The following is a 21871-nucleotide window of genomic DNA, read 5'->3' as shown; positions in this document are numbered from 1 at the left end:
TTTTCTATTTATATGTGAAATGAATTCGTATGATTAATATAACTTTTTTATATGAATTTATATTGGTAAAGTGAAAAATGCGATTATTTGACTAAAGAGTAGATGATAGAGAATCCACTATTAGTGATTGATTGATCCATTATGAATGAATGATATAGCTGGTGTGCCCCATCTTATTCCAAATGAAAGGTTGCACATCTTTCTTTCCAATTATTAGATATCATCCAAACACAACTCCACATACACAAGATCTTTTTCTTTCAATCATCAAACAATAAATTAAAATAATAGAGAATACAAAAAGTGTGTTTCAATCCTTTTAAAAAATATACTATAAATTTCTTTGCAAACCCTCCAATAAATACAAACTTGCCTAAATAAATTTAAAACAAATTTTCAACTTTTCAAATCACATAAATATCAACTTGAGTTTTGTTCTAGCCAACTTAAGGTCAGTCGGAATCTTGATGAACAAGGCCTTCTGGAAACGAGAGGGACTCCTCCTGCGATGACACTCCGACACACAAGTCAGTAAGAGCATAAATATAATGAGTATAATATGAAATAGGAGAGTACTCCCTGTATTGTTTATTAGGTGTTTAGATAATGTGCCTTTCTGTAGAGTATAATCAAGTATATATAGACTGAATTGTAACCTCTCCACCTTTAGTCATGATTCTGTCTTAATTGAGTCATTAATGATGATTAAGTCTAATTGATTGAAATTCCTTGACTTGTGCTCCCTCATAATGTTAGATAGAAAACGACCCATAAATAATCAAACATCGAGCTAGACCCATGACCCAACAAGTTCAATCTAAAAAAAAGAACCCTTAGAAATCTTGTTTTTTAACCAAACTCACACACAAAATATATATTGTACTATTAACTAAAATTTGTCATTTTCTTAATATAAAAAAAATGATGACACTACATTCACTATCATATCATTTGGAATTCATGCAAAGGCTCTGTCACCCTTTTGACCACATTAATAATATATATATGCTTCAGCTTTTAGCATGTTGGACTTTTTTACTAACGAGTCAATTTAAACAAGGTTGGAATCATTCCTTTCAAATTTTCACAGCATTATTTATACGTGAAAGCGGTTATTTTAGAACGCATATCACAGTTAATTTTGGGATGGAATGAGAATGATAAAACTTTGTGTAGATAATTGGAAAGAAATACATTATTAAAAAGGTTACAGGAATGGAGTATAGTGCTGTTAACCTTTTCCTATCAAACATGTACGTTGATGTCTCCTTCATGGTGCATCTTTGCTTTCTTTTTCTCTAGATTATACCAGATATTTTTAAGGAAAACTCTATCGCTTGTAAAATTTGGTGTTGCCTTGAACAAAATTATGTATAGTGAAACGTGATTTGAATAAAAACCATAACTTCTGTGTTCTACAAAACCTGAGGTGGAAAATGGCACTGTGTTGGGAAACAAACCTTACGTGTAAAAGATTGATTTCTTTTAAAAAACAAGTTATGCATGATAGTAAATAAGATATGCATTATAATTAGGAAGCCTAATTTATCATCTGTTATGCAGCCAAGAATTTAGTAGCAGTTGACAGAAATTGATGTTATCCACAAAGACAATAGAGGATGTTGTTGTCCGAGGTTTTTCGATAATTAGATATATTGTTTTGTAGAAGTTTTTTTTTTATCAGCAATAAGGATAGAGTAATAGAGTAATAGGTACACTTAATAATTAAGAATGGTTTAACCTTATACATATTATATAAATTATATAATAGAAATCAATTATTTTTTAGAAGTCATTTAGGTTTTTTAGTAGGTCTGTTGCTGGTTTGAACTGGTTGTGTATATATTGCATGATTCCTCAAATCTCTATTCAATTTTATTCATTCATTATTATAAAAAAAAAAATATAAGTTGAATCCTCCAAAGGTTAGAAATGGTTGATGGTTCATAATTTAACACATATTTAGACAAAGTTTTTTATAAATATTTTTAGAAAAAAAATATGAAGATTTTTTTTATATATTAAAATTAAAAAATATATAATAATTTTTTTATAAGCTAGTCTATGTACAAGTTATAAACTGATTTTAATTGATGAAAAATGATTTTATTTTTTAAAATATGTCTCGTTAAAATATATCTTAGAAAGATAAGGCACGTTCAATATGGTTTAGAATGAATTTTTTTACAAAATCAACCAATTAAAATATTTATAGATAATCAATTAATCGATTAAAATTTCAAATGATTTATTGAAACTTGTAAAATAAATCAATTAATTTTTTTTGTCAAAATATCAATCTGTTAATTTTGTAAGAGACCAAGAATATATTTTTCTCCAAACAATTGTTTTCAATTAATTATTTTATAATTTTTTCTTCACAATTTCCTCCAAACAACTTTTTTCAATTAATTGTTTTTATAATTTTTTCTCTAAAATTTAACTCTTTGTATTATTTACTAAATCAAAACGGAAAAAATACAGCTTAATTTGGTTTTCCGAAAATCAAATTCCGGCTGGTTTGTTCGGTGCCAGATCAGTTCATCCAAAGTCAAAATTCGACTTTCTGGGACAAAATTCTGAGCTAAATCAAAAACCATACTATCTGCGTAAATATAGTATCAAAAGTGTTCCATGTGGGAAAAAAAACAAAAACGAATCATGCTATTGTGAAAAAAATTCTACAAATGAAAAGTTTCTTCTTGAGAATATATATAAACTTGACAATGTAATATTTTAATATTTGTTTGGAGTTTAAAAGAAAACGTTTCAAAGCAGGCTGCTTCTTCCTGCACCTCCTTCTTCTTGTGTGACCCATATTTTTTATATTCCAAAAATACTCTTTTTTTAATATTTCGGATTACATAGTTCAAAAGTCTTTTTCTAGATCTAGAATTAGCTTCTGGATTATGTAATCCAGAAGTCTTTTGTGATTAGCTTCTGGATTACATAATCTGAAAGTCTTTTCTATACATAAGATTAGCTTTTGGATTATGTAATCCATAAGTTTTTTTTAGATGTGTGATTAGCTTTCGGATTACATAATCTGAAAGTCTTTCCTAAATATCAGATTGACTTCTGAATTACATAATCCATAGACTTATTTCAAATGCAAAAAAGAGTTCCTGATTTTATAAATCTCAAGAACTCTTCCGGATCCAAAAATAACTTCCGGATTATGTATGGAAGTGGCAAAAAAAGAAAAAGAGAAAACAGTATTTTTACATTTAGGATGGGGTGCAGAAGTGTAGGAAGAAAGAGTGTTCTAAGCATTCTTCACTTCTAAGAAAGAAGTTACAACATGCCAATTTTAAAAGTTAAGAACTGTTTGGATGTTGTCCAGTCTAGAGCCCAATAGAATTAAAAGTGGTGAAATCTTGAAGTGTACAGTTACCGTAAGGCACAAAAACGTTTTTAAGCAAAAGCTAAATTAGAAGGCATGACAGAGTCTCTGATTCGAATTGCTTGGAAAACAATAGAAGATGGTTTGATGAGGAAAAAAGTTGAAGGAAAGAAGAGAACATAGATAAATATGAATAATTCCAACGGTTGTTACCACATGACTGCATCAAAGCATCTAAATAAAAGCCAGATGCTGCAAGGGAATACAGGGTGAGTGAGTGCAGTCCTCTGTTCCATTGCTATCTCTAGATCTTATGGGGAGAATACGCATCCCCTTCAATTTAATTAGGAAACACTACATCCTTAAATAACATTCCTAGTTTCTACTGCTATAAAATCTTAATGAAATTTGGGTGAAAAGAAACACAGAATGAAGCAGTAAAGAAATAGTATGAATATATGGTATATCACAGCTGCAGCTGCAATAAGCATGTTACAAAATTAAAATAAAAGTGGCTCCCAATGAGGGAGTGAACGTGCTTTACATATTACAAACAAAATTTACAGTATGACAATCTCCTACAGTAGTATCCTCCAGGTGACATAAATACACAACAATGAGGACAAAAGTTACAAACAAGATCGTCATCACCTAGTCTCTAACTCTCATCATCCTGCGCATTCCTCTCAACAGCCACATCAATTCTTTCATACCTCACATCCGAAGGGTGATCAGGGATTTTCGCAAGAGACTCCTCTGAACCCTTTTGGAAGAAAATCACCCACATAAACAGCACCACAAACGTCACCAACGCAACACACCCAGTTCCAAAAATCACCCCAGCAAGAACCGTCAACGGACAAGCTCTCCTATGCTCATCCTCAGATAAACCGTGCGGATCCACAGGAAGAGAATGCAACCCAGTTGAAACTTTATTCATTCTAAGCCTCCACGAATAGATACTCACAACCTGCATCCAATGGCCACCGTTCGAAGAAGTTATGCCCGCAAACACAGGATTCCCATGCCAAATCTTATAGAAGTCAATCTTAAGAGAAACAATGGGATCAGAGGGCTTTTTTTCACCCCATTTGCTTAACCTAACTTCCATCCCCTTAGAACCAGCTTCATAATCAACCCAAGCATTCAACTTTTCCCCGTTATTGAGAACCAAGTTCACATCGGAAACATTCGCGACAGCCAGGGACACGTGGCTTCCCACGTCGATGCCAACGTGGTTCGAGTTGGGGTCTCCTACATTCTCATCCTTGGACGTGTCGAACTCAACGGCAACGGTATCCGAACCGTTGCCAGAAGCGGCGGTGAGGACGAGGAGGACGCCATCGCCGTTGCCGGAGATGGAGAAGGAGAATTCGGTGGAGAGGGTGGTGGTGGCGTCGGCGAAGATGAGGGGCTCGGGGCGGCGGAGGAGGCCGGAGGAGGAGGGGGAGGGGTCGGTGAGGCGCACGTGAGAGGCGGCGTCGTTGTTGGCGACAACGTGGGCGTCGCCGAGGAGGTCGATGCTGTCAGGGTCAAGATTGGGGGGCTGCGTGGAGGAATAAGACGGCTGGCCGAGGAGGATGAAGGAACAGAAGATGAAGAGGGAGAATGCAACCATGCCGCTACGTTTTCTCGATGGGACAATGATTCTCTCTTTGTCTCTGTCTCTCTCTCCAATCCTTATTCTTCCAGACATGTTTCTGTTTTTGGTTTCAACAGCTCAAAACATTCGCTTCTACTTTTCCTCCCAACGCCTCCACCTCTCAATCCACCCTTCTTTCTAGTTTCATTTCATCATTTCTTCTATTCTTGGTGCATGGTATCACAAAAAATAAAATTATGTTTTCATGCCTATTTTTGTCTTCAAGAATACCCTTTTCTATCTTTTAATCTAATAATCACCTCGCTTATCGTACATCTTAAGTTGGCTTTCCTCTATAACATCATCAATATCTTCATCTCCTCTCATGTGATGTGTCTTTCTCTTCCTGCAACTTGACCAAATTTTTCTTTTAACTTTTTCTCCAACCATGCGGAAGATCATAACCACCTTCTTTTACTCTTACGTTTCATTTAACTATAAATTATAGAATATAATACATTTTTTTGTCATAACTATATTAAAGGTTATGTCAATAACATTAGACCGGACAATGATACAAGAGTGTATTCAAATTTTAGGAAAAGCATAGTTATACATATTTTTATTTTTTTATTTTTCGTTTTCTCAACTAACTTTTATTAAAAGTCATCTGGATTAGCATTTTTCATTATTTCTATACAATCAATTTACGATGAAAGTTTATAGTAATTGCAATTATATTTCTTTATTGACACGTGTTTTTTTTTTTTTGGGGTCCAGGGTTGAGTTAGAAATAATGAACGTGGGCTCATTATAGTTAGACTATAGCTGGGGTTGGGCCCGTTATAACGCGGGCTGAAGCTTTTAAGTCTTGGCAGTTTTTTTCTGCACCCCACAAAGTTGCGCAAAGACAAAACTGTCCCTATATGAACTGTACATTTTTTTTGTATTCCGAATTATGAAATCTGGTAAATTTTTGGATTGGCGCATCCGGTAATCTCTCAGATTGATGCTTCCGGTAGTACACAAATGATAGTGTTAATCCAAAATAAAAAAATGCAAAACATCCATAATTGAAAAAACCATTCCAGATCCATCAATCTGTAATTCAAAATATGCATTTAGGATTCAGAAATTCATAATTGAAAAAAATCATTCAGGATCCACCAATCCGTAATAGAAATTAGGCTTCCAGATTCAGCAATTCGGAAATCAATAATTTATACAAACTTTGCTTTCAAAGCACCCCCTCATCCGGAATGCAACATGATTCACTTCCAGATTAATGAATCCGTAGCACACTCCCAGATCCCAAAATTGTGGGGGTCAGTTTCGGAATTTACAAAATTGTGTGTGTGCAGGAAGAAAACTGTAGGGGTGCAGTAAGAAACTTCCTTAAGTCTTTGCGAGGAAGTTGGGTTTGTTGAAGTCTAAGCCCAGGACAGGACAGGACAGCCCACCCATGGGAAAATAAACCTGAATAGATGAAATGACACGGGCACATGCAGATTTGTTTGAGAGAAATAGTAGAGATTTTTAATATATTTTTTATTAATAATTAAAAAATGATGAAAAGGTATGTATTTGAAGTGTGTAGAAGGTAGGATAGGGAGGTAGAAGAAGGTTGGAGGAAATTAATCTTGAATGGTCCTTCCAATGGATGCAGGACCACGCTATCTACACCTCCCTTCCCTTACTACTACTACCATTCATTTTTTTTTTCTACCCCCACCTATGTGGGCCTCTCCATATTATGTGCTGCCTCCACAACTCTTCATCAACTTTCATTAATTATAATTTATTTTTTATTATAAACTATTACATCAACAATTATATACATTTATTAAAGCATAATTTTTTATTTCATTTTCATATATGCTTTCAGTCAAATTCACTGTTCCAATACAGCCTGTTCCGTCTAAATTTGTGCTTTAGCTTATAATACATCTATTATTATAATTATTTATTGCCTAAGCTTTGTGCAACTGGGATGTTGAAACCCCCTAAATTGGGGGATTTTGGTTTGCTCATGCAAAGTTACAAAATCTCCAACTCATGTTATAGCTGGATGAAGTTCATCAAATAGGATTTTTTACTAATATAATCAAATTTTACTTTTTAATTATTAAAAGTAAATAAAATTTTATTATAAAAATCGAAAAGTTGTGTTATGATACGATTTAATTATAAAAAAAATCATTTAAAGATGACAACGATTTTAATATATTTAAATAGAAGTAGTATTTTTAATTAAAGTCATTTTAATGTCACATGGACTTTCCTGTTTTAATATTTTAAAAATAAACAGTTTTAGTAGTTAAGATATAAAATTACACCAAGTTAAAAAAAAAAACTCTTCAATAAGCTATTTTCAGTTTTTTGTTGTCATGAATGTGTAGGGAAGAGTACATTTGAAAAAGAACTATTAAATGACATATTTATGTATAAAAATCAAGATGTGCCAAAAACTATAAAATATAACAATTTACCTTGTTATGGTAATGGGTACACCTACATACTTACTAAGGTCATTCATATAGATACCCACTCTTAGGAATGACCTCATACTTGATTTGTAAGTAAACATTTTTAGAAAAAAAAAATCAATTTTCTGTATTAACTTTCATAGAACTTTTTTAACACCAACCTCAATTTGTTCAATCAAAACATCCACAAAAAGTAACACGTTATGTGAAAAAGTCAAGAGAAAAAAAAAACGAAGGATCCTTTTCCTTATTGTATATGAGAGAAGTCTCACATTAATAATCACCTAAACTAGTCATGAAATTTAATTAAAAATAATAACCAATTCGCAACGTTCACCAAGAACTATGTAGTTAATATCTTTTGACTCTTTTTTATCTAGCCTTAATATAATCTTATTTTGTTTCTTACTCATGTGTTTTTATACATCTTGATATTATACTTTGGGGTTGGATATATAACATAAATGATTTTTTTTTCTGAAAGATATGTCTATATTTAGTTTCCCCTCTTATTACTGATGAGAAAAAAATGAGATTATTTTGTGTGTAAGAAACAATTACGTATTTAATTATTTTAATACTCTTAATTTATTAAAAAAATCTGACACTCACAAATTTTCATTGTAAGTGGAAACATGCATTAATCTTCTTTATTTGTGGTGGGAAAAGACGATTCCTATAACTTTAATTAGTAATTTGATTTTGTCATTTACTTTTAAATTAAATTTTGTAATAACAATTATAAGTAAAAATTGATTGGTTTTAATATTAAGATGAGAATGGATGCATGCATGATTTAAGGTTAAGAGTGGTCCATACATTTAGCACAGTAACAGGCAATTCATAAGTTACTGTTACTGTGTGATAATGGCAAAACAACTTTTGTTGTGCTCCATGCAATTATTATGGTCGACCGGGCGAATGTTATTTCTTGTCAACAAAACAAAAGGAACAGTTATGCTACCTAGACTTGCATTTACTGTTTCAAATTTACCCACAAGGGTGAAAAATAAAGGAGATGAGAATTAAAATCAACTCATACAAATCTTATAACTTTATGTACTCACATCTCAATCAACTCATATAAAGAAAAGAAATCAAATCCTTAGATCCTCAATTTGTGGCACCAACTTCTTACAAAGTGCAATAATACTAAAGAATGAGAAGAAACTGAGGAAAGGAGAGTTTGAATTTGGTGACAGGTCAAGGGCTTTTGGGGCCCAAATGTGTCCTACACACACTCAATCTTTCCTCCAAATCACCAAAGCAGATAACTTTTTCCATGTAAAAATCATATAATTTTCTTTGGGATTGATATATTATAGTCTAATTTTGTGGGCAAGACATTTTTAGATCAGTTTATTTTTTGTAATTATAAGGATGGTGTAGAAGAAAAATGTGTAGGAAATAGTTTATTAAAGATATTTTCCCTTATTTGATGAAAGAAACAGATGTAGTCTATTTTTGTTTGGCAGCTTAGGTCTTGTATATAAAGTTATTGTAGTCCAAGAGGGAGACATTTGAACTACACATTTCGTATTTGAAGACAATCTTTACACTCTTTATGCCTAAAAATCTTCATCCTCAACCTTGGACCCATTCCTGCGTACAATTTCAATCCAATGAGATTTCATTGGAACTTTGAACTACATACACCTCTATAATTTAAGGAAAGGTCAACCGTAAAACCATACCTTCTAGAATAGGTGTAGTTCCCATTTTGTCGGATTCTGGAACAACTTGGAGCTCTTGTATTGAAGATAACCATTGGAAATGGCAATGGAAGGCCAAAGTCAGCACGGAACACTTGACTATTAAATACAAATACAAATGTTACAAAGTGAAATTTAAGCCTAACTCAATCCCATAAAACCGGCTCATACGGTTAAAGTTTACATCCACTTATATACAATAAAATGATGTCAACGCATATATAATAATTATCAACATTATTTTAAGAATTAAATACAAATATTTGATAATTTATTATCGAATTATGAATGTGCCTGTAAAAAATGAAATTACGAATATGGCTATACATTTGAAAGAGAGAAAAAAAGATAAATGTATGATCCCGTTGTCAATTTCTTTTATTATGTACTTATAGTAATTGATTACTGTCCATGTTTGACTTGCTTTCGAACTTTGTAGAAACTAAGTTAAGGTCTACCATAATGGTAATAGCAAAATACTGAATAATTTGTTTCCTTGAATAGTTTCACTGTTTGAACTCATACCTAATTAAGAAAGAGGTTGGTGGTACCAAGGAAACAGTTTAAACCACATCAGAGGCTCTATTCAACTTTGGTTTATATTAATGCCTTTTAAAACATAATCATAATGATCTCTTTATCATTATGCTCAACCAAGAATATTATATGTATATATTATTGCAATTTTTGTTTACAAATAAACCATATAAAGGTGCATATAGATCTAACTTCAAGGAGGCCCCACTTGAGCCTCTTTTTAGCTTTTCAAATAGTTCAAATCAGCAAATGAGCACATTTTAGGTGATACACAAATTGAGTAAATAGAATTTGGATATTGAAATAAACTATATGGGATAATGGTTCGTGAAACAAGTGGTGAAACCCTTCATTGTAGCCTTTACCTATACGTTAATATATTATTCTGAAAAGCTTTTTCCATTTCGGGGAAGCTGATAGAGATTTAACGATTAATTTTTTTGACAGAAATGGAAAAAGTATATAAGAAAAGGTAGAAGAAGAGCTAGAAAGAGAGGAGCCATGTGATTAAAGCGATAATGAAGAATAGGTAGGTTTATGCTACAATGTTGGGTACATGTGCCCAAGAATAGGAAAAATGATCCTTTTATTTAAAAAATAAACAACGTTTGCAAGACTTTTTCACTTTTAATTCTTAATTTCTGTCAGCACATGTAGTATCAGTCACGGTTTGAAGTTTGAACACGAGATAAGTGTAATTGACTTCTAATGCCTTGGATTCTAATTTAAAGTCCATAAAAGCAAGAGTTTTTGGAGTATAATTGACGCAGTGAGGGCCACCACTACTGCGTGGCCATGAACACTATTCCAACATTTACATATAACGATGACAAGAATTTCATTTCAACACAGACACAACCAACTGTGACCAGAAAACCTCAGAAAAGATTTGATTTCGTTGAAAACCAAAAAATAAACAAAAAACAAGACACTTTATCAAAAGGTGAAACCAATTTGTTGGATACATGTAATCATGAAAAGCTTCCAAAATAAGGTAGATATGATTTTTACCAAGCGAAAATACATAGAATCATTTCCTTCCCATCAATCATTTGGTACTGTTTTATTCGTAGTACTGATTGCTAAATAGCTTGCTCCCACTTTCTTATTCTACTTAATCATGATTTCTATTTTGCTAACAGTGGCACCCTCTAATTCTAAAAGCCAGAATATGCGCGTCTGTAGCACTTGCAGAGAACATTAATCACAATATTCTTTCTCTTATTCTAATAATATAAGCCCTTAAAGGATGCTGATTGATTAAGATTTAATGAAGGGTTCTTTACTTAAAGATGTGTTATTTCTCAATTCTGCACTGCTCTAGACTCAAAGGTTCTTGATTTTAACGCAAAAACTGCAAAAGGGTCTCCCCATGTGTACTTCGCCTAAAAAAGCTGGCATCTATAACTTACGTTGTAATTTGAACTTTTAAGCGTATAATATGTGTGGCTTCAGAGAGTGACCTCACTCTGAAATATATTCATGTACTGAGTATGCATATATGACACTCTCACACATAAACTGACATATAACTAACATTCATGGAAAAAAAAACTCAATATAAAGCAAGTATTGTATGGGAAAAAAAGAAGACAGAAACGAACTGAGTATGAGAAAAAGTTGCAAAAATAATTACCTCTACCTGAAGGATCGGATCCGGTGGCTCCCTTTTGTAAAAGGAATACATAGATTGAATTAAGGCAGTGAAAGAGGTGTTTTTAGAAACAGTATATGATTGGGTTCCGATGGAAAAAAGAGTTAAAGGGTTGAAAGAAAGTATGGAAATTGGGAAGGAAAAGAAGATGGACTTACAGAATGAATTGTGCAGGAGAAAGCATGGGGTAGGTGTCGTTATATAAGCCACTAAAGGAGAAATCCAAAGGGATAGCATGATCCCAAATACTGTGAGTGGGAAGAGAGAATATGAGAGGTTGGATTTTGGATCAATGCGATCCCTTTGGATGCCTCCTCCAGTTGCAGTGGAATAACCAAACCCTTTCTTCTTCTGAATTGTTGGGGTGTTGTGGTTGTGTGAGAGAAAGTGGGTAGGTTTGAGTTTGAGTTTGAGGGAGAGGCTTTTGGTGTGAAGACAAAGTGGAGCTTATATTAATAAACACTACAATACTACTGGTAAAGTCCGGACGACTGATATCATGACTCTGGCACACACTATTCAAGTCTGGCACACACTATTCAAGTTAATTCATACTATCAAAATCATTATGTTTAAATAGAATTAGTGGAACTAATCAATGATTAAGTATTAACTAATGCACTTCTAAGAATGACCTAACATCATCTTAATTCAGTTCAATAACAAAAAGTTCATGATAATCATATAAATAAGTATAGATTTCAAGAATTGGGTATATCATTATACATTAATAGCACTGAGTGACAAATAACAAATTTTCGTTTAAGCGTCGAAATATCTTTTGCAGATGACATCTGAGTATCACTAGAGATTTTCGTAGAGACAGTAATAGAGTAACATAGAAGGAGCAAGGAGTTCATGAGAAAGAATTTGAGAGAAAAAGAACCAGGTTTCAACCCGGTTTGAGAATAATTACTTTTCCATTACCATTTTATTTTGCTTTTATTTATTTATTGATGTGAATGTAGATTTAGGAAATGATGGAATCGGTTATTCAGAAAATTAAGATATTTTTGTAGAATGTAGAGTCCATTCCCTATCAATTCAAACACACGGAAATTAATTTTACCCCGCACTGGGCCACCAACCCATTATTGGAAATTCCCAATTACTTCGCTTCCTCGTATACTATTATATTTACTATATATATTTTTTTATTTCAAATTTTATTTTTTAATGTTTGATAAAAATTACATTTATTTTTTGTAAACATAAATACTGTTCAACACTTATTATACAAGGCAAATAGAAGTTATTTTTAAAGAATTCCCTGTATAAAAGTTCTAATTAAGTTCGATTTCTAATTAATAGATAATTTTATAAGCTGGATTTGATCTAATTAACCTGATTAAGAAGAATATATCATGATATAAATATATATATATATATATATATATATATAATTCATATAATATTATAAAAAAAATATCTCTCTTCATAAGATTTTTAACTTATACACATATGCTAAAATAAAATATAAAAAGAAAAAATAAATTTTACTTTATTCATTATAGCCTTTAATACACACGGGAACTTTCTCAACATCATAAACAACATTTAAATACCAAACTATCAAAATCTATTATTCCTATACTTTCAAAAGATATAGATTCCAATAATTTTCATCCGATAACATTTCAAGAGAAATTTAAAATGTGTCTTGATAAGTCAGATTCACATCTAGATCTTTTAACCTAAAGTTCTATTGAAAGATAAATTAGTTTCTCTTACCTGATTATTGATTACAAATATGAGTACTTACAAAGAACTTTAACTTTTAAACGAACCAAAAATAACATAAATTTCACTATAAATTGTCAATTAATTAATTATAATGATAATTTGATATCAACGTCTCTATGAAAAGTCATTATATATGTGTACTATACTTTATCACAAATAGAATATGAGAAAAAGTTAAAAATTAGTTTTGACTTTCTCTTTTGGGATTCAAATAAAAAAATGTAATGTAATTTTAAATTTTATAAGTGGTTTAAATAAACACATAATAAAATAAAATTGATTGATTGGATATGTGTAAACATAACCAAAACTAAAACAACTATTATTTTATAACAAAAATTAAATTAAAATTAGTCCTTCATTGGACATGCGATCTCAATTACAATCATTTTTCATAGAAAAAATGGTAATATATTTTATGAATTTTCTTTATATTAATTTTAATGTCAAGTTTTCTATTTAAAGCTAATATAAACTATTTTTTCTCATAACTTTATACACAAGCAATAAAAATTATCAAGTAATCTCTAACAATAAATATCTATCTATATATATTGCATAATATTTCTAACAAAGTAATTATTAATAATATAATAAAATTTACCACCTAATAATAAAATTGAAATAATTATATACACATATATTAGGAGATTGTTTCGGGTCTTTGACGGTGGACTTTTAAGCCGTGTGACAACCCCAACCTTCCATGTATATTTTTTAGCAGAAAGAATGTCTTCTTCAAATTATTTATTATCTTTTTGTCTTTTAATTAAATTGTCAACAAATAAATCTTTTAAGGATAAGGACATGTTTACTATTTTTATGAATTAATTTTAAAAAAATAAAATATTTTCTAGATCTTTATATGAATTGTGTTTTTCAATAAATGCCTTTTAATTTTACTTCCCGATTCATTACCATTTACTTTAAGTAAAAAAAAAAACAACTTGTTTCTATCACACATAGTTTAACTGATACAATATAAAATGAAGTAAACCCGTAGTTTTATATGGTGAAATAATAAATAAATGATCGAAATTGAAAAATAAATTAAAGCTAGTTTCTGCTATTAGTCATCCACTCATTCTATTAGCAAACAAGTGTGGTACAAATTATTTACTATTTTGGCAACCATGTGTGCTCCACATGGCTACTTAGAATTGGACACTTTAGTACTGAGTGAAGATGTTTTGAAATTACATTTTTATTCTAAAGTGAATTTACTATTTTAAAAGGGTAAAATCTTTAAAATTTGATTCATACTTTGTACCTTATTTCCTTTATCATCTTCCATTACAAAGAATTGCAGTGAGTAGTGAGATGCAATGAGTTTTGATGAAAGGGCATTAGAATGTGTAGTTGAAGGTAGGTGATAAGCATGGTTGGGTTCATATAGTGGTCACAAGTGATGTTATGGTTGTATTAATCAGTTGATGGCTCCAAATTATGATAGATGGTGCTAGATCCTGTCCACACTAATGTGCAAAAAGTGAGTACTGACCAATGGCCACATTGAAATGGGTCAAAAACAAATTATGATGCTTTATGGAGCTCACCACTAAGTGAACATTTTATAATGCTTTATGCGATCTCAGTATATACACTCAAATTCAGAACAATGGTGTCTCGTGTGATTTGAAAGTGGAAGATTTTTAGTTCAGCTCTGTGACCTCTGAGGGAGAATACATTATGCATATGTGTCTGTGATTTGAAGGACACAAATGTTAGTTCCACCTATCCTTTGAGCAATCAGTGGTACAGATATTGCTTTCAAACATGCACTGCACCCATATTTCATGGCTAACCCTCCTTTTTCTTTTCTTTTCATTTTTTTTCTCCTTTTGTACATCTCCCACTAACATAGTGTCAACTTCCATTCACATTTCAATCTTTTCTTGTGTATGTTCCACTTTGAGGGTTCAACCAGGATTGGGGTATGACAAAGTTTTATGGTACGTACCTTTCAGTTCCTGGTGAGGTAACAGAACCTGTTTTTTTCAACTAAATTTAAAAGAGCACTTCAATAAACAGCACAAATGATATCTAGAATTTGGAATTGGGTTCAGTGATGAGTAAAATTGAATGGGGTGTGTGTGTAGAACAGGTATTACGTTTTTGGCATTGGGTTGTGTTAATAAAGCATGGTTGCGATCCTCGGACACTGGTCACTAGAAAGTGTTTCTCTCAGCCTGCATTTCTGCAGTGTCCTAGTCACGTCAATGAGATATTTTTTTGTACAACAAATTTCAATCCCTGAATGCACCATAATATGCGAGAGAGAGAAGATTGTAAGACCCATTATGCTGGTGCTGCAATTTCCAAATTCACCACATAGGGTCCATGCACTACAGTTGTTTTTAATTGGTAAAGCAACTTTTTTAAGGCATGTCATCTTACTCCTTCATTATTAAGCACATTAAACTTATTTAATCTTGATTTATAAATTGAGTTTTACACATATTTATATGTTTTATTTTTAGTCGATATAGATCCTTAACTCATCACGTGCATCAAGTTATATGTTATAGATGGTCTGATAACGAGTAACCTGATAAGTCCAACAAATACTTGTTAAAATAAGTTTTCATAGTAAAAAGTAAACTTTAAACCTAATTCAATCTCATAAAATTAGATTAAAAAATTAAAAAAAATAATTTACATCCACTTATATATTATGAAATGATATACTATGTAATCTTCTTCTTTTTAGTCGTTATGGATATTAAATAATTTTTTTTGTTTACTTTTAGATGAAAACAAAGACAGGAAAAGAAGATAATATTTATGTAGAAATTGAGGAGATGGTTGTGTGAGGCTGGGGCTAAATGGATATATGCCAATGTGGGATACAGGGCACCCGTCTCAGCACAGCACCAAGAGTTTAGAAAAAAAAAAGGAAAGAAACTATCAAAAAGGATTCTACCTAGGTAGGATTCAAATTTTGAATTCTTAAATTAAAGAAGATAGGAGTTTAAATTTATTGAATGAAAAAACTATGATTATACTTTTAAATGATAAATTAAACTTACTCATTTTTTATATTGGTTTGCTCATTGTTTTAGTGTGACAATTGATTTAGGTATGTATTACTACATATTTCAGGTACATTACTTTTTTAATATTGGTTTGCTCATTGTCATATTATAGCTTTAATAGTTCAACTTTAATTTATATATTAAAAAATAGCAATTTTGATCTAATAATTTTAATTGCTTCCTTTTTATCTATATATATTTTTAAAATGGAAATTTTCTGTTTTTTATTGACTTAGCATAAAAAATTACAATTTTGTTAATGCAATGATCTAATTAATTATTATTTTTTTCGTTATTTTTTGTTTTTTAACATATTTCATAGTTGGTTTAATGATGAATTATTTAATATTTTATGTTAAATGATTGAATTTGTAAAAGTTAAATAATTAAGGGCACGTAAATGATTAATTATATGGATTTATCCTGTGGTCACATTAGAATGGTAAGTTAACTATGAGATCAATTGTATCACCATCCGAATCAATACCACACAAGGCAGAGGCCATGGAAGATTTGGGCCATCAGCATTACGTTCAACTTTTTTTGAGACTTTTTCTTCTTGCACCCAATTAATTTTAACTTCAACTCTATCAATCTTTGAAATTTCAGAATTGTCCTTTATTTTGGAATAAAATGAAATCTGAAATAAATTTGTTAAAGATATTAAATTCTGGAATATAATTGAAAAACCAAAATTTCATTTAAAAAAAATGAAATACAAATAAGACATTCCATAAAAATGATTTTGAAAAATAAAATTTAAAAACATATTTTGAAAAGAATATTCTGAAAAATTGTTTCGGAAAGATGTTCTGAAAACCCAAATCCAGAATTATATTTCAAAATACCAAATCCAGAATACATTAACTCATATTTAAAAATTAAAAAGGACATTTTTGTTATTTCGCTTCAATGGTAGGATACAGGTTCAAATTTATTGGATGGAAGAGAAACCCTGTTTTCTTTTTCTTATGCTCAAAAGTTTAATATTGGGTTGGAGTCCACATACGATGTCCAGATCAACAACAAAAAAATCTTATGCAGGATTAGCGAAGGCCCAAAAGCCCAAGTTTGAATAAAAAATTATAAAACTGTAATCCAATGTTGTGTGTATTGAAAAAAAAAATCAAAAAAATGTAATTTATGATTTTTGTTGGATTAAAAATTGGAGTAAATAAAACTCTTAGATTGAGTAAAAAATATCCAAATGAACACTAAATTTTCGACAATCATTTACATAACGGTAAAATTAATTATGTAAAGACTTGGAACAAGGCGATCTTATGCTTTGATCATATTCATCATATATATGAAGAGGTGACACAATTAGGCACTAAAAAAAATATTAAATAGAAATTAATTTTACAGACTAAAAATAATTAATTATTATATTAACTATTTTAAAGACTAAAAAAATTATTGGTTTCTAAATTAATTTTTATTATTGTTAAATAGTTTCTAAATTGTTATCTATTTAGGTATCAATATTTTACTATCAATTATTTAGATTCTAAATTTGGTAGAAAAACATTTATCGCTAATAAGATATCAATTTATAAACTATTTAATAATAATAGAAACTAATTTGGAAACCAATTTTTCTTTTTAACTTCTAAAATGATTTCTAATTTAGTTAATATAATAACTAATTATTTTTATTTTTAAAATTAATTTTTATTTAATAATTTTTTAAGTGTAACTATCAATGGATATTATATTGGTCTTCCTTATCCTAACTTTCATATGTTGGAAGCCAGAGGTAACAACAAATCTATCATATTACATTAACTCAATACCCATTTATACTATTACTATTGTTAAAATGGCTTTTTGAATAAACAAAATCAAAGTGTGTTGAACAATAGATCAAAATAAGATGCATATTACATATTACAAGCAAATTATCATTATCCTAAAAATATTATTATTTTATTATGATTTTTTTTTAACAATAATCATCCATTGTCATGTTTCATTATTGTCATGTCGAATAATCTCTTCCTATTATTATTGTTAATCACCCATTTATACTATTGTTAACAGTTTTTTTTTAAATGTAAAGTTGTGCTTTCACTTTAAAAAAATAACAAAAGGTATAAGTTTTTTTGTCACACAGAACTTTAATTTAAGAAAAAATAAACATTATAGTTTTCAATCACAACTTCATGTCATAGACAACTTCTACACAATTAAGAAAGGAGTTCAACTCCTGTTTATAAAATACAACTTCTTCAATATGAATTCGTAGTTTTCAAGCACAAATGATGTATTCATGTAATAAAATTAAAATTTGTCCATTTATGTGATAAATTATATCAAATTGGTATATTTTCCATATTTTACTCTAGTAATAATTTAAATAACTCCAAAGTAATTTATTGAGAAGCTTTTACAAAACTGGCGTATAAAAGTTAATACAAGACCCACCAAAACATTATGTCATAATTTTTGAACAATTATCAACTAATATGCATGCATGATAGTAGCTTTCTTAACTGACACATTTAATCTAATCATAGTTAATCTCACTCATTAATTTACAATATAACTTTTAGCTATAAAATTTTATCCCAATTTGTGAATTAAGTTTAGCGGGTCGACCCATTAGACCGCTACTAATTTAGTGGGTAAATTAGTATTTTGAGTATGATGATGACCCGTTTTGATATGTTTATTTATTTTTAAAAATCTAAAATGTGTTTAAAATATTAATATTTTGTATTATATTATTTTGAATGATATTTATGTTACTGTATTTTTTATATTTTTTCTTATATATTTTTTTTATAACAGTTTATAAGAAATATTTTTTTATGATTTTTTTCCATAAATTTTAAATTTTACGAAATATTAAAAAAAATTGATGAAATATGAAATACTATATATACTTACATGTACACAGAGAACTAACTTTAAAGAAATCAAAGGTAAAATGTTTATAGTTAAACTAAACATTATGTAGAAATTTGTTGGATTGTGTTTTAGACAAAGGTTTTGGAATCTTAGATATATAATATTTATTATGGTAAGAATATAATCTTAACTGGTTTGTAAATGTTTCTTTGATATAATTTTTTTTTTCATTTTCTTCTTCTTGGACCTTGATACCGACTTAATTAAATAATAAACATTAATTATTCGATATTCTTTAATTTATGCTGATACCACATAAATACTTTCAATATTATCATCAAGTAACAATTTATTAATAGACAACGTCGAAGCTTATCAAACTGCATGTTGAAAGTTGAAATAGGTTTTGTCTTCTTGTTTGTGGCTCATAACCATGCTTTTCTTATATTATCTCTTCCTAATTCTTATTAGTAATGAGAATCATAAGCAAGTGTTCATAAATTTTCCCAATTTTTCTGCTGTTCTTCATTCTGATCCGGACAGACGTGATGGGCTGAAAGTTGATTTGAATGGGAATGGTGTGCACTTGTGGAAGTTGTGTACCAAAAAATAGAGAATACTAAAACAAATAAGCCTCATTTCAAAGCAAAGCTACAAAAAAAGAAGAAAAGACAAGGTACCCTAAAAGACATCATGTGGACGATTCCATGTGATTGGTCGGTCACCATGCTGTGTACGTCAACTCATAAACCTAACTTTAATTAACAAAGATGGATAAACTTTAAGTGTCAACATTGCATTGTAACATTTTTCCACCACAAGCTATTCATTTTTATTGTGTGGGTCCAATGTAAAATGAAATTAAATACTAGTGTATAATACGACAAAATGATACATGTCTGAAAAAGAATCTTATGATTAATAGCACCGAAAAAGAATCATATGATTAATTATTAATTGCATCAATTTAAATTACATAGTACACGGTTGCTCCCGTTATCAGCGGGAATCAGCGTTTCAATCTCAACTGTGCAAATTCATTAGCTTTTTTAACTAAGATTCCCACATTAGCTTTTTCGTATTCATATTTGTGTTAACAATTGCAGCATTAAATGTTTATAAAAAGTTAATTTTAATAATACTCTTAAAATATTTATAGATTGCTTTAACTATTTTTACTGAATTATTGTGAACTCGCTTTTTGTTTTGGACTATGATTTTGTCACCATTCTCGATATAAGAGGACGCAATTATAAGAGATTTGTACGAAGCATTATTTAAAATTATGTTGATATGTAAGGAAGTGAGATTCAATTCATTTTATTCTTGCGTGCACCAAGATCGGAGGCGCCTTCCCTCTATGTTTTATTATTATTATATATGTATAAACTTATATTTATATTTTACAAAGTAAATATAAATTTTTAATCATGTTTGGTCGGTTGCTTAAGATTATGAAATGCATAATTTTTCTCGCTAGTGAGACTGTCTTAAATTAAGATATTCTAAATTACTTTGAGTGCAATGTTTGATGTGTATGGATAATAATGCTTTCTTCCAATCATAATTTATACCTTTCTCAGCTTTTTTTTTCTGCTAAGATCAAGTATAGTTTAACGAGTAATTATGATCTTTGTGTCGATAAATAATATGTTTGAGTGCATGAAAATAATATTTTGGAGAAAGTAAATCAGAGACAAATCATACAAAATTATATTAATCCACGGTATATACTGTCAGGTACAATATCCTTAATTTTTTTTATAAAATCAAGTTTAATTTAAGAAGAAGAAAAAAACATAATACAATATAATGATAAAAATCAATTTTAGTGATAAAAAAATTTAGTTATAATATTGACTAAATTATATAATATTCTATAGATTAAAAAAATATTGATATCAAATGATTTTTAAATTTTTAAATTATTATTTAATAACTAATTTCAGATTTTCGATATCAATTTTATAATTTAAAATAATTGATAGTTAAAACATTAATAGTTAATCATATATTAATTTAAATTTTGTATTAATAATAGAAACTACTTTAGATACCAATATATATTTTTTAGTTTCTATACTAGTATCTAACTTAATCATGACTATTTTTTTATTTTTAAAATTAGTTATTTTAATTAATGATTTATTGTAATAATATGTTTGAAGTTAATTTATGATGGTGTAATTATATTTATAATTTTCGTTATTTTTAAGCAATTTAGAGTTTATGGTTTTGGGTTTTGGAAATATAACTCAATACAATACTAAATACAATGAGAAAAAGGGATAACATTATCCTATATAAGAAAAAAAAAACCTGATAAACACAATACTCTCATGCTAGAAACCAATTTTCATGACTTAACTGATGGTTTAGTAAGAAGACATTACTCTTGATAAGAACAAGTGGTGATAAAGGTTATTACGTGAAGAAAATATGTAAATAAATTACAAAATTACTTATAAATATTTAAATTTAACATATCATTGATAAATTTGGTAAACATGTCCGAAGTTAAAATAAATAAATAAATATATGGTACATGCTTCTAGATATAGATAATAAGATATAGTTCTATTACTTAATGGATTTTATTTTAACAAGATAGTTGTAATGTTGTCTAACGCTCTTACAAACTATTTTTTTATCTCTTGTTTTACAAAGCATTAAATTAATCAAACTAATTAAGTGCGACCTTCATATTTTACGCAATTCAAGCTAAATTTAACTTTAAAATGTTGTACAAGTTAATTAATTATTAATTCTAAAATGCAAGTACTCTTCCCATTTACGCCTTACTGGGAAATTTAAAATCAATCGGCACTGAAAAAAAAAATAGTTATGATTGAAGGAATATACACAGATATATATATTTGGTTCGTGTGTTGTGCAATCTAGGGGGATTTGAGAGGAAGAATGTAAT

The 21871-nt window shown here is 29.5% G+C and overlaps 1 protein-coding gene and 1 long non-coding RNA gene across 7 annotated transcripts; both read right to left on the bottom strand.

The window, feature by feature from the left end:
• Positions 1-3773: 3773 nt before the first annotated feature.
• LOC137815036 (L-type lectin-domain containing receptor kinase VIII.2) lies at positions 3774-5980 on the bottom strand. Its single transcript, XM_068618057.2, has one exon. It carries the CDS (start codon positions 5037-5039, stop codon positions 4002-4004), a length of 1038 nt encoding a protein of 345 aa, XP_068474158.1. The 5' UTR covers positions 5040-5980; the 3' UTR covers positions 3774-4001.
• A 2331-nt stretch (positions 5981-8311) lies between these two features.
• LOC150029702 (uncharacterized) lies at positions 8312-11765 on the bottom strand. 6 transcript variants are annotated; one of them, XR_016515043.1, is made up of 4 exons: positions 11473-11765; positions 11303-11327; positions 9106-9222; positions 8312-9013 (listed from the first exon to the last, which is right to left on the bottom strand). It is a non-coding gene; the product is annotated as an uncharacterized LOC150029702 (long non-coding RNA). The 6 variants fall into 6 exon arrangements; XR_016515051.1 differs by having other exon boundaries at positions 11297-11327; positions 11473-11764; XR_016515048.1 differs by having other exon boundaries at positions 8466-9013; positions 9106-9217; positions 11297-11327; positions 11473-11762.
• Positions 11766-21871: the final 10106 nt, after the last annotated feature.

Source organism: Phaseolus vulgaris, chromosome 1 (genome assembly GCF_051622355.1).
Source record: "Phaseolus vulgaris cultivar YP4 chromosome 1, ASM5162235v1, whole genome shotgun sequence".
Lineage (NCBI taxonomy): Eukaryota > Viridiplantae > Streptophyta > Magnoliopsida > Fabales > Fabaceae > Phaseolus > Phaseolus vulgaris.
Note: the sequence above shows the minus strand (reverse complement) of the source record. Positions and strands in the feature narration are given on the sequence as shown.

What these genes read in the sequence shown, in the direction of transcription:
- LOC137815036 (XM_068618057.2), bottom strand. Translation starts at nt 5,039, where the DNA reads ATGTCTGGAAGAATAAGGATTGGAGAGAGAGACAGAGACAAAGAGAGA.